This window comes from Gopherus evgoodei, chromosome 3, assembly GCF_007399415.2.
Source record: "Gopherus evgoodei ecotype Sinaloan lineage chromosome 3, rGopEvg1_v1.p, whole genome shotgun sequence".
Lineage (NCBI taxonomy): Eukaryota > Metazoa > Chordata > Testudines > Testudinidae > Gopherus > Gopherus evgoodei.
The window spans coordinates 4,076,541-4,090,516 of NC_044324.1; the positions used below are offsets into that span (position 1 = coordinate 4,076,541).

Here is a 13,976-nt window from a genome sequence, read left to right on the forward strand (position 1 = left end):
TAAAATCTCCAGAAACTTTTGAGACATGCAAGAACTTTCCACTGTCTAACAATTTCCAACCCACCTGTCAAACTCTCTCTTGTCTGTTTCTCCATGAGTCCCTTTTCCTGTCCAATTGTGCCTGTCTCTCCCTCCCTCCCTCCTTCTCACACTCTTCCACCTTCCCTCGTTTCTGCCAGAATGCCTCAGTTACCTCAGCTCTCTTTAGATGTGATTTTCTTGTTCCCTAAAGTGCCAATAAAGGGAATCACTAAATGAAGTGGTACAAGTGCCTCACCTGTAGTTGATGCTATGCAAATAATAACTGTACATCTTACCCACCAAGCTTATAAATGTCTTGATGGACAGCTTCTCCTTTTCTCAGATGGGGTAGATTGTGCTGTTCTTGTACAATATCGTTTGGCCTGTTGGCACTGTTTTCAGGAACAAACTCGGAAGTGGCATCATTGGAAGCATTTGGCTTTAATTCTTTTTGCATCATTCTTCTGGGATAGTCTTCTTAATATCAGTTAATTAGCACTTCAGTAGCATTTTGTTTTATTTTCAGTGAGCTTTACATTCACCAAGCAATTCACAGACTGCTGGCAAAGTTAGAGCATGTTCTCCCCAATTTACAAGGCCGAGAGGGGAAACATCTTGTCTGTGGTCACAGAAGAGAATCAATATCAGAGTCAGGTGTCACTGTTTCAGAGTAATTGCACCTGCATGGTCCACTCCAGGAACTCCCAATCAGGTCTCCAGCCATCACCTGTTTCTTGTCCCATTCCTTACTGACCCCGGGGGGGTTTTAAGGCTGTATTGCTCTCTGCCTTACACTGTGATATCCCCAGCATGTCAGGCTGCCTAGAGACCAGCCCCTATGCTTTGCTTTCTCTCCGAGTGTCATCACACAGCCCTTTCCAAGCAAGCACATTCATTCTTAAGATAAAACCGTTATAGAGAAAATATAAAAAAACAATAAACATTCCTATATGCTAAAAGCTTACCAGAGGTCACCCATCAGTCTTCTGGAGAGCAAAGTTCTTCCAACCCTTCCCCATGGTTGCCCCGACCCTTGGACAGAAGGTCCTGTCTGTTTGCTTACTTTGCTGGATCAGAAAGAAGGCCCTGAATCAGTTCAAGCCAATCTTTTTACAGAAAAAGCCCTTTATTTGTCTCCTAGTCTCTGGAAAACCCACCTTGAGCCAGTGGATGAGAGCTGATCCCCTCTAGAGTTGTTTAGTCTCAGTGATTTATCTTAATCCCCTCCCAGAGCTTTTAGCTCCAGGAAGAGCTAAGGTTACTCGCCCCCATGAAGCAGAACAAAATCAGATATCAACCATTCATAAATTTAATACAATGTGGTACATTCATGGATGGATAAATTCAGTCTTTATGAAACTTTCAGATCAGCATTGATCAATGATACTTTGTATTGTATTTACCCAGCTGATGCCCTATCAGCGCTGCACGTACCGCGATGCAGCAATGCCAGTTCTGGTTCTAATCTGTCGGAAAAATGGCCCAGTCAGAGCAGAGTCCAGCATGTCTCATGCATGTAATTGCCAGAGCGCTGCATAAAGTTCTACCAAATGGCTTTTTGATTTAGCTCCCCGTATTGATAACATTTGTTATCAATGCGATGCCAATATCCGTCACAAGCTTCCTGGCTCCCTTTCCTATGCTCAAGCCACTAAACAATGATACCTGAAAGCCTTTACTGAAAATGAAGGATGTTGCTTTAGTTTCTGTAATTTTACAGCGATTGTCACCCTCTCCTCTCCAAAAATTATTAATGGAAGACCATTGGGTGCGATAGGAATATGCCCAGCTATTGAGTAGGGGAAGTAAGAAAGGGAATGATCAATATTGCGTGCCATTATCTGATTAAAATATGACCATGTTGTTGCTACCACTGTTATATAATTGCAACAAATCTTGTCCAAAGTATATCAAGTACGGTGTCTATGGAAAGGTTATAATTTGCTGAATATGAGTATGCTGTTTGTATGCATATATCATTTTTGTATCTGAAGTTATGAATATTAACTAGGTACCTGCATTTCAAATGTTTGCTCCTGCGGTAACAGCAAGGTGTTTAGCCAGCACATTGGGAAGGAGCTATTCAAGTTGGATGGCCCATCAAAGACTACGTAACTCGCAATGGACCACAGAAGATGCCTATCCACACATAATGGACTGAGCTGTAGTATGGGATGGCTTCTGCTATGACTAAGCGAAATCATGCATGGACATGTGACTCCAAACACCATCTTGTTACCTGTGATTTTCCACAAACACTAGAACAATGGGTTTCCCCTTCACTTGGCAGAAGCTATAAAAGGCTCTGGAGACATCTCCATTTTGCCTCTTTCCTGCTCAAACCTCTGGACTATGGACTTATACTAATGGGAACATTCTAACTAAGGGACTGAGGACCTTCCAAGGATTTGGAAGCAACCAGAGACTTAACAAGCCAGCAGTGTATTCCATCACTGCTACAAGCCTGATCCAAGAACTTTGCAATTATTGTATGTATTCGATTCCTTTAACCAATTTTAACTCTCACCTTTCTTTCCTTCTTTCTTTTTATACATAAACCTTTAGATTTTAGATACTAAAGGACTGGCAACAGCATGATTTGTGGGTAAGATCTGGGTATGTGGCTGGTCATTTCGGATCAAAAGACCTCTTTTGTTTGATGAAAGTGGTTTTAAATAACCACTCATCATTAAGTCTGGTGTTTTTGGTGGTGATACAAGAACTGGAATGCCTAACGGACTGCTTCTTGTTAGCCAATGTGGTGAAACAGTTTAATTTCATTGCTGGTTTAGTATATCTTATGGGAGAATAACCACCAGTTTTGGGGTGTGCTCAGGGCTGGCTCTACTGTTTTTGCCGCCCCAAGCAGTGCGCCGAATTGCTGCCATGGGCAGCTGAAGACAGAAGCTGCCGCTGAATTGCCACTGCTGCGGAAATGCGCATGCTGCCCTAGCGGCACACGGACTGCCCCTGCCGTCCGCAACGGCAATTCGGCGCACTGTTTGGGGCCCGGGCGGGTGCAAGGATGTTTCACACCCTAGGCGAAACTTTCACTTTGCACCGCCCCCCAGCCCTGTGGCAGCTCTCCACTGCCCCCCCGCGCTAAGGCTCCCCCCCACAGCAGCTCCCCACACTCCGCCCTGAGGTGCCCCCCCCCCCACGGCAGCTCCCTGCCCCAGCTCACCTCTGCTCCGCCTCCTCCCTGAGCATGCCGTTGCCTATCGGCTTCTCCCGCCTCCCAGGCTTGCACCAATCAGCTGTTTGGCGCCGCAAACCTGGGGGGAAGAGAAGCAGAGCGGGGCAGCATGCTTGGGGGAGGAGGCAGAGCAGAGGTGAGCTGGGGGGGGGAGCAGTTCTCCTGTTTGCTGCGTGCCCCTTTACTTGCTGCAGGCGGCCCTCCCTGCGCCCCCTGCCCCAGATCCCTCCACCTAAATGCCGACGACAACCAGGGTGGCCGAAGATCCGGCCACTGCAGTCGCCGCCGAAGGACCCAAAATGCCATCCCCCAAATGCTAGCACTGCTCACCTAATGGGTTGCACTGGCCCTGCTTGGGGCCACAAAAACACACGGACTTCCGCCCCTTGCAGATTGCCGCCCCAAGCACCTGCTTGGAATGCTGGTGCCTGGAGCTGGCCCTGGGTTTGCTTGCCCTATTTCTCAGCAGTTTGCCCTGAATTAGTATTCTCAGTTGTAACCCACAGAAGCACAGTGATCCTATCCTTTCAGAAGGCCCAGTGGCTGCTTCATAGCCATCATGAGCCAAATACATGTATGCATTCTACCATCTATGAGGAAAGGCTGAAATGGCACAATACTCACCTCCCGTGGCCTGTTGAGTGATAAGTCCGTCAAATGGGTATATGGCAGCTCACGTTCTGCACGTTCAGCTTCTGCTTATCAGAAGAAATGCACGGAAGCCTTTGTAGGCTTTACTGATAGCTTCCAGGTCATCGATTGATAAATTCAGGCTTTATGAAACTTTCAGATCAGCACTGATCAATGATACTTTGTATCATATTTACCCAGCTGATGCCCTATCAGTGCTGCACGTACCACAACGCAGCAATGCCAGTTCTGGTTCTAATCTGTCAGAAAAATGATCCGGTCAGAGCAGAGTCCAGCATGTCTCATGTATTTAATTGCCAGAGTGCTACATAAAGTTCTACCAAATGGCTTTTTGATTTAACTCCCCCTATTGATAACATTTGTTCAGAGGAGTGGATAAGCCACAGCCACTTGAACTAGGGAAAATCCTCTGGATCAAGGTTTCTGGTACCCAGTTAATGACCCATTAATAATCACCCTGTCAGTTATTTTCAGAACGATAAGAGAAAAGCAGGGTTAATTGTGTTTGGAAAACAACATTCCAGTTGGTTTCTTAAGATTCTTTCAAACAGCTCTGCCAAATGCCAGCCAATTCCCGGGCACGTCTGAAGTACCCTTATCTTATCAGAAGCGAGACACTTGTATAAAGACAACCGCGGAGTGGGCTCCGCTACTCTGTCCCAACAGCTGCAGAGTAAGTGGCAAACACTGCTTCTGCATAATGACTAAGAAATATATTCTGGACCAGAGTTCGCCGGTCAGTGAGCTGGGTAAGTAATCTGAACAAAGGGGAAGAACTGAAGAAGTTGGGGGTGGGGGGGTTACCCACAAAAGCTTATGTCCAAATAAATCCGTTAGTCTTTAAGGTGCCACTGGACTCCTCGTTGTTTTTGTGGATACAGACTAACACGGCTACTCCTCTGATACTATTTCACTAGGAGGGTGGTGAAGCACTGGAATAGGTTACCTAGGGAGGTGGTGGAATCTCTATCCTTAGAGGTTTTTAAGGCCTGGCTTGACAAAGCCCTGGCTGGGATGATTTAGTTGGTGTTGGTCCTGCTTTGAGCAGGGCGTTGGACTGGATGATCTCCAGAGGTCTCTTCAACCCCTAGTCTTCTGTGATTCTATGAAAAACCCTCTATTCCTAGCAGCGACAGCTTCCAGCTCAGTTTGATGTCGTTTTCATCCTGCCAGGAGGGGGATTTATCTTTCAGGGTTGCAGACATACAGGGGAATTTTTCACACTCAACTGGAAATGCACAATTTGCCCTTTTGCCCAGAGACAACCACAGGGACATAAAAAGCTCCACACATTCGCTGCCTAGTTATCTGTGCTGGATTCTGTGGTTTTGTTTCCCTGATAACATCATATGTAATTATTTTGCTCCTGTGTGTTTTAAACAAAAGGAAAGCAGCATTGCAAAACCTTGTCTGCTTGGGGAAAAGTTGACGCTTCAGACAAATATAATGATCTTTTTTCTCTCAAAACCCTACGGACATTAACTAAAAGCCAACGATTAGTCCTGCTTGCTTGTCTACAAAGCTCTCTCCTATTCCAGGAGTACAAGCAAGCATGTGCTATGTGCACTGTGGCACACAGTTTAATTTGTCAAGGGTGACATTTTTTATGGCGACTGGCAAGTTTTTCTCTTCTTCATCTGCCCTTAACACATAGTTTGATCTCTCTGTCTTGCATTCCCTCATGTGTCAGGGTGAAACAGCAGGTCTGTTTGGGTGGATTATAATAAAATTGCGGGGTGGGGAAACAGAGATAGGGGAACATGCAGTGTGTATGGACTTTTGAAATTGCCACAATGATGCACCAGTCACATCCCAATTCTGTTCTGACTGTATCACAAACTTAAGTGACAAAGGTAACAACATTTCTTTCTTTATTTTTTGCATTGTAGTTTGCAGAAAATAATTATTTCAAATATTTGATCTCTAGATTTCCCTAGCCACAAGTCACTGTGGAGCTGTGTGGGAACCAGAATTTACCTCCCACATAAAAGTTTTCATTTCTGAATAAAAACGTCCTTCTGTATTGCAACAAAAAGTCAGACATGGGAAATTTTCCATCGGAAGGACATTTAAAAAAAAAGATTCCATATGGGAAGAACTGAAATGGAACTTGTTGAAAATTTCTGGTCCCGTCTCCCCAGGCTCTGTGGCAGTCCACCAGGTGAGCTGCCAAGGACCCACGGAGGAGCAGGAAACCTGTTGGTTTCCATCAAAATTGATACATTATTGCAGAATTTTTGGACAGAAAAATGTTCTGTTGGAAATTTTCCAACCATCTCTACAGAACAGAGCACTCAAGCTGAACAGTATATTTAATAAGGTGGGGGGGAGTGGAAATCACTTATACTTTATGGAGTTAAGTAATAAACCAGTGAAGGATAAAACAGACTTTTACATCATGGAACAGATTTTTTATATGTTTTATAAGAACTAGAGTATTCTCCATTAGCCAATCTATATAAAATCCTCGTAGATGATTTTGTAAAAAGCAAAGTCAAGGATACTGCCATAAGCGCATATTATAATAGGTAGGAGTAGAACCTGGGAGTCTTGACTTCCCAAGTTCCTGCTCTAACCAATGGACTCCATATTTGTTATTTGGAGAGGCAGTGAGATCCAGTGAATGGGGTACTGGGTTGCAAGCCAGGAGCTCTGGGTTCTATTCCCACCTTTGCCACTGACTTGTTGGGTGGACTTGGGCAAGGCATTACCTCTTTCTGTGACTTAGTTTCCCCCTTCCATCCTCCTCTCTTTAAGTGTGAGTTCTTCTCAGGGATTGTCTGCCTAGCACGCTGGGGGCCCCCATCTCGGTTGGAGCCTCTTGATGCTACTGTAATACAAATAAACAAGCTGATATAAATATAACCACTTTTCAGTATTTCTCAAGACACTACTGGAACTTAAATAGTAATGACATTCTTTTCAGTTCCACGCAGTGTAGTAGTTGGCAATAATGTCAGTGTTATAAAAAAAATTCTGCACAGAAGCTCCATTGCTCTGGAAGCAGCTAGGTCCTAAAGATCATGCACCAAAGTTGTCTTGATCAAATTGTCTCTGTCTGACCCCCTCAGTTCTTGCACAAAGAAGGATTCTGTTTATCTAGGTATTTATATAGGACCCATCATTATAGTATCTGTCTCCAAATATGTAAATGAGCATTAGGCGACTAGAGATCTCTGAAGATCTGAGCCTTTATTCTCACAGCTCCCTGGGAGGAAGGGAAGTACAATATTATCCCGTTTTACAGATGGGGAAAGTGAGGCATGTAGAAATTAAACCCACTTTTTTCAAAAGTGCCCACTGATTTTAGGTCCCAAACTTGATGTACTAAGGCAAAGATCCTCAAAAGTATTTAGGCACCTAAATTGCATTGATTTCAACTTTTGAGGAGGGGGAGGGCCTGTGTGCTTGTGTACCCTCTACTATCACCATGCTCTCAGATGAACTCTCACAGAAAAAATGATAAACGATAAAAGACAAAAACACCCTATCACCCATGGGTAAACACTTCAGAAAGGGATCACCCTATATCTTGACCTATCAGTCCTCATCCTCAAAGGAAACCTGCCTAACACTTTCAAAAGATGAGCCTGGAAGCTTAATTTTATAACTTTGTTCTACACTAAAAATCATGACCTTAATAAAGACACTGATTTATGGCTTCTTATAACAACCTGTAACCTACTAACCCCCCTTTTTGTCCTTCATCTACAGGGGTGTTAATGGGCCATTTCAGCTTGAATGGTCCCTTAGAACACGTGCTGTTTATGCTAAACAATGTTTGATCTTGTATGTAGCACAAAAGCTTGTCTCTCATCAGCAGACGTTGGTCCCATAAAAGATATAGGACTCACCCACCTTGTCTCTCTGCTATGGAAGTCAGCAGCAGCAATGAGCCCTGCAGTGCCTTTGAAAGTCAGTCCAAGACACTTCACGTGGGCCTCCCCAAAGACAGGCAGCAGTGACCCCAAGGGGTAAATGCTGCTCTGTTGGGTCTGTTCACAGGGAGGCTTGGATAATATTTTTTCTGAAAGGAGGCAGAGCTTTAAGGGAATGTTCTGCTGCCATGTGGTCTGATTAGGCTGTGAACTTCCCAGGACAGAAAGCTGTCTTCCTCTGTGATTGGGATGCGGCCAAAAACAGGTTACAGTCACCTCCTCCCTAGAGAACTCCCCCTCTCATCAATCTCCGTTGATCACTAGGGCCAAGCAACGCTGTTGGGTTGGGTCTCAGGTGACCTGGGTTCTAGTTTCTGCTCCGCCACTGCCCTGCTGGGCATTCTTGGACAAGTCAGGGTTCTCTGCCTCAGTTTCCCCAGCGCGGCACTGCACCAGGAGGCCCTGCATCCCCAGGGTGGAGCTGCACTAGAAGACCTTTTGGTCCCAGTACGGAGCTTCACCGGGAGTGGTCCCTGTCCCCACTACGGACCGGACCGTGAGTCTCCAGTGCAGAATTGTACCAAGAGACCCTGTGTCCCCACGGTGGAGCGGCACCGGGAGGCTCAGTATCTCCACGGTGGAGCTGCATCAGGAGGCCCTGTGTCCCCACATGGAGCTGCACCGGGAGGCTCAGTGTCCCCACGGCGGAGCTGCACCGGGAGGCTCAGTGTCCCCACATGGAGCGGCACCGGGAGGCCCTGGATTCCAAACCCCCCCGCTCCGCAGCAGCTCTGCTCCACACAGGCAAGCTCGTCCCTCCTCTTCCCAGTTTGATTGGCTGCCCCAGGAGACCGACGTCAGCGGTAACGCGTGTGCGTCACCACGCAACGTAAGGCTCTGCTGCCGTGGCCCAAAGGGGCGGGGAGTAGGGGCGGGGCTTGGCGGCCAGGGGGCGGGGCCGGGGCCGGGTTGCTGGCGCTGGTGCCCGGAGCCGAGGGACATGGCGCCAGGGAGGCCCCAGGGGAGGCCGGCGGGGCCGGGCGGCGGCGGCGGCGGCTCAGGAGCGGGGAGGTGAGCGCCGGGCCCGGCTAGGGATGGGGGAGGGGCGTGTGGGAGGGCACTGGGGTGGGGGGGAGAGTAGCCAGAGGGGCCGGGGAGACAGGAGCCAGAGGGGGTGGGACCCGAGAGTGGGGGAGGGGGAGCTGGCCGGGGGGGGCAAGAGCCAGAGGGGGTGGGACCCGAGAGTGGGGGAGGGGAGCTGGCCCGGGGGGCCGGGGAGACAGGAGCCCGAGGGGGTGGGACCCGAGAGTGGGGGGGGAGCTGGCGGGGGGGGCCGGGGAGACAGGAGCCCGAGGGGGTGGGACCCGAGAGTGGGGGGGGAGCTGGCGGGGGGGGGGCGGGGGAGACAGGAGCCAGAGGGGGTGGGACCCAAGAGTGGGGGGGGGGAGCCGGCCCGGGGGGGAGACAGGAACCAGAGGGGGTGGAGTGGGACCCGAGAGTGGGGGAGGGGAGCTGGCGGGGGGGGCGGGGGAGCCAGGAGCCAGAGGGGGTGGGACCCGAGAGTGGGGGAGGGGAGCTGGTCCGGGGGGGCGGGGGAGATAGGAGCCAGAGGGGGTGGGACCCGAGAGTGGGGGGCAGAATTATTGGTACCAAGAGAGCGAAGGATTCAAGGGGGGAGAGAAGCTGGTAATGGGGGAGGGCCAGGGTCCGGGGGGGGGATGGGGTATTAACTGGCACTGCAGGGGCGTCTAGGGTGGTGCATGTCCGGGAAGAGGGAGGTCGGTGGGGGTGGGAGAGCAGAGGTCACTAGGTAGGGGATTTGGTGCAGATCCCTGGAATGGGGAAGCAGGTAGCACACAGTTGTTGCAGGGGTGGCGTATACTCCCGAGGCAGTGAAGAGGTGACACCCTAGGGGGGTGCAGGGAGGGATGGTAAGTGGGTTAAGGGTGCTGCATGCCCCTGTGGGGTTTGCTTAATGTATACACGTGGGCCACTGCGTCAGGAGGTTTCCACTGCTGTTGTAGCAGCCATGTGGGGGGGAGGAGGAAAGTGACTTGTGACTCAAGTCTGTACAGCAGGATATATAATATTCATCTCAGTCTTATGCTCTCTTCCTAGGACACTGCCCTTTTGTGGTTTGCTGCATTCAGCATACCAGACACTAACCTTGCATAATGGGCACGATGACTGTGCATGCATGGCCTGGCATTTCCCTATGTGATCTGTGACCTTGTGGTGTCCCAGAGCCTGTGGAGTTGTTTGGCATTAGTGTCACCAGCTTGTTGGTGTCTCAGTGGCTCATTGGAGTTTGAGTCTCAGCAGGATTTTGCAGCCTGCTTTTTTGTTGTTGATGGGTTGGTTTTCTTTTAAGTGTCTAAAGTCTGCTTTGTGCTTTAAAGGCCATGGCAGAGAGAAGATCCCTGCGGCAGTGAGCTTACACTCTTAATTTAGGGGCTATGGTGCTAAGTGCTGGACAGAGTTCTTAGGGCCAAGCAGATGATATACAGAGAAGTATGTACAGCACAGTATCAGTGGCCATGCCCTGCCCTTCTCCCCAGGCTGGTGTTTTGCTATAAACTTTTAATTTGGATCGGTATTTGATATAAGATAAATAATTTCACATTTCTTTCTTAGCCTAATCTTCTTTCTCCCCATCCTCTTTACTTCACTCCAAGTGACTCTTCTTGTTTTTGCAATGTGAAAAATGTTTCTCTGCAGTCTGGACCTTGACTATACCTTGACCAAGAAATTTGGACCTTGACAAAAAATAGTTGACTACCCCTGATGTAATGCTTTGTTTGAAATGTGGCGACATCACATATCTCTATGCCTGTCTTAACCATGAAGTATGGACTATTATTTGTCTTAGTGTTATCACAAAGCCACATCACATGTCTTGGAGTCCAAACTCCAGTGCTCGCTATGTGTGATGCCAAGCGGGATGAAAAGTTACATTAGTATTCTGTTGTACTTTTTGGCGAACACAATACAACATGATGCCAGGCTCAGCCCAGGGAAGGTCATTGTAACCCTTCAAAAGTTTATATCCACATCTGGAACTCCTGGGCATTACCTTCAAAAGCAAATACCTCTTTAGTGAAGGCTCAGAACTTTTGGGTGAGTCATTCCCATAGTGAAACCCACACAGGACTCCCACTAAGATCCAGATCCTTCTTGAAAGGATATTAAGATCAGAGGGGTTTAAACTCTCCCTAAGTCCTTTTGGAAAACATCAGGAAATGGGAGTATGTCTCCTGCTCCAGATCTCCTTTCTCAACAGATCAGCATCTATGTTTTTCCTCCAATCCTAAAATGAGCGACTCTAAGCGTAGGATGAGTTCTGGGTTAGAACAACATTTGAATCTGTGTGAAGAGACAGATATTTAAAGCAGAAGAGATGCATGCATCATATCTTCAGATACATCAAATGCATGTCTTTGTGGCTCCCTCAGTGAGGAATACTGAAACCGTTGTTGAAAAGACGGTTTCATCACTTAATTCAGTGAAGGCATTTTCAGTGGAAGGGGCTTTCAACAGAACTAAAAGGAAAGGCTAGATCATAAAATTATACTTCATTACCCACTGTTCTTTTGAGACATGCTAGAGACCTGAGTGCAGAAAGGGTTTGGGATTATTGGGTGTCTGTCTCCCAGGGTGTGTGTGTGGGAGGGGTGGAGGACTATTGCCCCTCTTTGCCCTGCTGAGCCTGGGTGCAGGGAGGCATTCTGCTCTGTTTGTGCTGAAATATCTAAAAAGGGATAATAATGGAAAGTGGTTTTCATTCTCCTATGACTAAAATAGACTGATGATACAGAAGTACTCGAGATAATTTAAAGTCCCAGGCAGACTGTGAAGAGCTACAAAAGGATCTCTCAAAACTGGGTGACTGGGTGACAAAAATGTCAGATGAAATTCCGTGTTGATAAATCCAAATTAATGTGCATTGGAAAACATAATCGCAGCTGTAAATATAAAATGATGGGGTCTAAATTAGCTGTTACCACTCAAGAAAGAAATTGTGGAGTCATTGTGGATAGTTCTCTGAAAACATCCACTCAATGTGCAGCGGCAGGCAAAAAAGTGAACAGATTGTTGAGAATCATTAAGAAAGGAATAGATAATAAGACAGAAAATATCATATTGCCTCTCTGTATAAATCCATCGTACACCTATTTGAATACTGCATGCAAATGTGGTCACCCTATCTCAAAAAAGATATATTAGAATTGGAAAAGGTTCAGAAAAGGGCAGCAAAAATTATTATGGAACAGCTTCCGTTTGCGGAGAGATTAATAAGACTGGGACTTTTCAACTTGGAAAAGAGATGACTAAGGTGGGTATATGATTGAGGTCTATAAAACCGTTACTGGTATGAAGAAAGTAAATAAGGAAGTGTTATTTACTCCTCATAACATAAGAACTAGGGGTCACCAAATGAAATTAATAGGCAGCAGGTTTAAAACAAACAAAAGGAAGTATTTCTTCACACAACGCACAATCAATCTGTGGAACTCTTTGCCAGAGAATGTTGTGAAAGCCAAGACAATTACAGGGTTCAAAAAAGAACCAGATAAATTCATGGAGGATAGGTCCACCAATGGCTCTTAGCCAGGATGGGCAGGAATGGTGTCCCTAGCCTCGGATTGCCAGAAGCTGGGAATGGGCAAAGGAGATGGATCATTTAATGATTCCCTGTTCTAGTCATTCCCTCTGTGATGTAATGGCCAGGGATGGGGTTAATTTAACCCTCTCAAGGACAATTTAAGTCACTTGTTCTGGAGAAGCTGATTTATCCATAGTCATCTGTCTTGCTGAATCATCTTTTCCACTCCACCCCCCCCACCCCCCTTTATCTCTGGTCATCAGAATGTCTTTGTGTGTTGAAACTGCCCAGATAACAAGAGGAAGGCTATAAAGAGACTGCTTTGGGAGGGCAAAAGCTTTCACAGAGAGGAAAGAGACAGTTCTGTAGTCTGGACACTGACTCTCACCCTTGGTCAAGAAGAACTGACTAGTGAAAACTTCTAGTGATGTTGCGGTGTCGGTCCCAGGATATTAGAGAGACAAGGTGGGTGAAGTAATATCTATTATTGGACCAACTTCTGCTGGTGAGAGAGACAAGCTTACACAGAGCTCTTAAGGTGATAACCAGCACAGAAAGGTGTAGGTGTTGGGATGCCCCAAGAGGGTGGGTGGTGGTGGTGGTAGCTTTATAATGGAGGGTGAATGGCTAACTGTATATTTCAAAGCAATTCAACTGTAAACTTTTGGGGGCAGGGACCATCTTTTGGTCCTGTGTTTGGACAGGGCCTAGTACAGTGGAGTCCATAATTGAGGCTCTTAGCTGCTACCACAGTACAAATAATGAGCCATAAAGAAGTGTAGCCGTGTTTCCCATGTCTGTGGGTAATGACGCAGAAAGATGCTGGGATACCACTGTGGGTGAGCACTGTATAAATGCCCAGATATATAGGATGACCAGCTAGCAAGTTGTTTTAAATTGGGACAGGGGATGAAGGGGCGGTAATAGGCACCTACATAAGAAAAAGCCCCAAATATCGGGGCTGTCCCTGTAATATGAGGACATCTGGTCACCCTACAGATATGGATAAAATAACCATATGGCCCTGCTCAGAGTTCTGAGGAGGGATACACCATTCTGGCTTAATGAAGCCTGCTTAAAAACCAGTAACTGCTCCAGCATGGAAAGATCACGTGGCCATCAGGGAAGCCAGGGAGGATCAAAGCTCAGCACCAACTGCAAAAGCCTCTGTAACCCTACCTGCTTTTGGTATGTTACTAGATCAGGTTCCTCCTCGTCTAATATACATCCCCATCTCGTGGTAATGACTGGCAAGCAGTCATCAGCTCTTCATGCTTACCAGTGTACTGCTGCTGGGAAGCAGAATTGCAGAACCCTAGAAATGCCAGTAAAAAGAAAGGACTCGCTGGACTGAAGTGTGTAACTTTGTAAGTAGTGGTTCAGGATTTGTGCAGGAGAATGGTCTGTTGTTTGCTGCAAGAGGTATTGAACGTCTAAACAAAAGAGGTACTGTATTTGCCTTGTGGACTAGAACAGTTTAAGAGCGTGTGGAGAATAATAATCCGGAGTAGAACACACTTCCCAATTACCTGTTGGAATGCTTAAAGTTCAAGGAGGCACGCACACAGAAATTGTTGCTCTTCGTATTCTAGAGCAAGGTAGTTGGGATAAAAAATGATCTGAAGCA

General features: G+C 47.1%; 1 protein-coding gene across 5 annotated transcripts in view; it reads left to right on the top strand.

Annotated features, from left to right (window-relative positions):
• The first annotated feature begins 4,539 nt into the window (after positions 1 to 4,539).
• SLC11A2 (solute carrier family 11 member 2) overlaps positions 4,540 to 13,976 on the top strand; it is a 45,476-nt gene continuing 36,039 nt past the window's right edge. For 2 of the 5 annotated variants that reach the window (XR_003999399.1, XM_030554580.1), the window contains exon 1: positions 4,541 to 4,617. Coding sequence is in view for 2 of the 5 variants with exons in the window: in XM_030554580.1 (XP_030410440.1) it covers positions 4,569 to 4,617 (49 nt within the window). In the remaining 3 variants the exon portion in view is untranslated. Of the gene's footprint in view, positions 4,618 to 8,728; positions 8,818 to 12,705; positions 12,815 to 13,976 lie in introns of those variants that run through there. The other 3 variants (XM_030554581.1, XM_030554582.1, XM_030554583.1) reach the window with 3 other exon arrangements.